Source organism: Penaeus japonicus, unplaced genomic scaffold, assembly GCF_977035675.1.
Source record: "Penaeus japonicus unplaced genomic scaffold, GWHDUDI00000001_assembly GWHDUDI00000019, whole genome shotgun sequence".
Taxonomy (NCBI): Eukaryota; Metazoa; Arthropoda; class Malacostraca; order Decapoda; family Penaeidae; genus Penaeus; species Penaeus japonicus.
Window position 1 is genome coordinate 2,986,675 of NW_028234421.1, and position 2,500 is coordinate 2,989,174.

Below are 2,500 nucleotides of genomic sequence, written 5' to 3' on the forward strand. Positions count from 1 at the left end.
TAAATAAATAAAAAAATAAAATAAAAATGATAATAATAATTGACTCCACTTCATTTAAGGGCCAGATCTGCCCGAACCGCTGTCTGCTCGACCAACATGGCTGAATGAAGCATCTCAAAGAATATTAAAAGCAAGAGAATATGATATCACTTAAAATAGATATTGGTAGCCATAACAGTTGGAAAAACAGCTTTTTTTCTACAGATATATGTATATGAATCGTATGTGGATTATGCATAATGTAAAAGGTTTTTTTATGTTGCATAACAAGATCGTGTGGAAGATATATATATACAGGAAACACCTGCTGGTATTCTTATATATATTTGCATGTGAATGCTGACATGGTTATGTTTCGCTGCATGAGAGTGCATGATTTTCTATTGAAATTTGCTTGCAAAGGTTGAGAGACGGGTCGTAACGCCGATGACGAGGTTGCATGCAGTCATGCAGTAGAAACTTGAGTGCCTGATAGTCTTCCTCTCCATCAAAATTATTTTAAAAGACGATATCAAGAAATAATGCTGAGTTTTTTTTTTTTTTTTTTTTTTTTTGGGGGGGGGGGCCCGTCAATCTATATAACCTGACTGTATGATAAGTACATTTCTCAATGATAGAGTAATAAATAGGATAACACATTACCGTTGTGGACAGGAACTAATTTTTGTCTTGGTAATACTTCATGAAAAAAAAAAAATATTGATAAGAAAGTTTTAAATGTAAGATAAATCTAATCCTTTGGGTATAGAAATGATACATTCATAATTGGAATATAAATTGCTTATCTCATCATAAAGTCAAAGAGTAGATTCTAATTTACTGTACAACTTAGACGATTAGGAAAAATATAGAGAACTGGAGAGGAGAGCGAGTGGGTCGGGAAAGGGGAGATAAATAAGATGTTGGTTGTGGTATTAGATAGTGATTCAGGTTTATAAAAGGAATGGAGGTATGTGCAGAAAACAATTATATTTTAGTAGGGGGTTAATTTCTCTTTTCCTCTATTTGAGTATATGTGTGTATATGTATGTATATATATATATATATATATATATATATATATATTTTATATATATATATAAATATATATATATATAATATACATATACATACATACATATATAATATAATATATAGATAGATAGATAGATAGATAGATAGATAGATAGATAGATAGATAGATAGATAGATATATGTGTGTGTGTGTGTAAATATGTATGTATGTATATATATATATATATATATATATATATATATATATATATATATATATATATATATATATGTATATGGATGTGTGTGTGTGTGTTGGTGTGTGTGTGTGTGTGTGTGTGTGTGTGTGTGTGTGTGAAAATATAGAGCTTAGCAGTCACCTCATTCCAACTTAACTTTAGCCCATAACTTTAACTACACAATGAAAACATACACATCTAAACAAACGAAACTAGTAACATAATCCACCACATCATAATCTTCCACTCAAACCACCCATCTGATTCCCTTTAAAACTCTAACCCAAACTCCCTTATCTCTTCCGGAAACAGAGCAGTTATGGGGCTTGGTTAACAACGCCGGCTGGGCCACGTACGGTGAGCTGGAGTGGGTGCCGATGGACACCTTCCGTCGCATCACGGACATCAACGTCTTCGGAGTGCTGGCTGTTACAAAGGCCTTTTTGCCGATGATCAGACGGTCGAAAGGTAAGGCAGGTTTATCGGTTTGTTGATTGGTTTGTGTCGATTAAAATGTGGGTAGTATTTAGTGTGGAGGGGAGGGGGGGAGTTCTAGGGCCATACAATAACGAAAAAAAATGATAATGATAAAAAAGAATAATAATAATGATAAAACAAATAAATAAAAACTTGAAGGAAAAATACGTTCAAGTCCTGAGTGATTTTTTTTTTTTTTTTTTTTATGTATGTACTATTTATAGCATTTATGGACCCACCTAAAATGGAACATACTCGAGAGGTTTGTGGGAGTGTATATGAACTTACGTGAAGTCCTGGAAAGCAATTCAGATATCCTTTAACCTCTCAAGATCCTCACAGGAACCGTCCAGATGCATGTTGTAAGTGAAATTACTTTATGACACCATAATTTTTCAAATAACTTCAAGCATGTCGTAAAAGTGTTCGCTTTAATTATCCCTTCTTCCTCACGCTAGTTCTTATGTTGTTTTTCTTACACTTCTGTATTACACACTCACACCTATTTGCAAGTGGCATACTCATTTGCAATATTTGCGAAATTCTTGCCTTTTTTCAGATGAAGTCAACATATGTTCTAAAACAGCCTCGGAATATGGTGTATGGTGTATGGTGTATGGTGTATCTCAAGCTGCCCCTTTCTGTTAATTAATTATGTATCATGCTGGGCGCCCTATGTGTGTGGTTCAGGGTGTGTGTATGTGTTCCATTTATTTTGACGTTAATGTATATTTAATGGACATGGCTATCCATATTTAACATTGTTTAGTTATGTTTACCCTTTTGAGAAT

At 33.4% G+C, this 2,500-nt stretch overlaps 1 protein-coding gene across 1 annotated transcript in view; it reads left to right on the forward strand.

Annotated features, from left to right (window-relative positions):
* Positions 1-1,544: 1,544 nt before the first annotated feature.
* Positions 1,545-2,500, forward strand: part of LOC122259397 (D-beta-hydroxybutyrate dehydrogenase, mitochondrial-like) — a gene marked incomplete at its 5' end in the record, with an annotated part of 88,663 nt that continues 87,707 nt past the window's right edge. Inside the window, 1 exon segment of the mRNA XM_086547071.1 lies at positions 1,545-1,700. Coding sequence (XP_086403197.1) covers positions 1,545-1,700 — 156 coding nt within the window.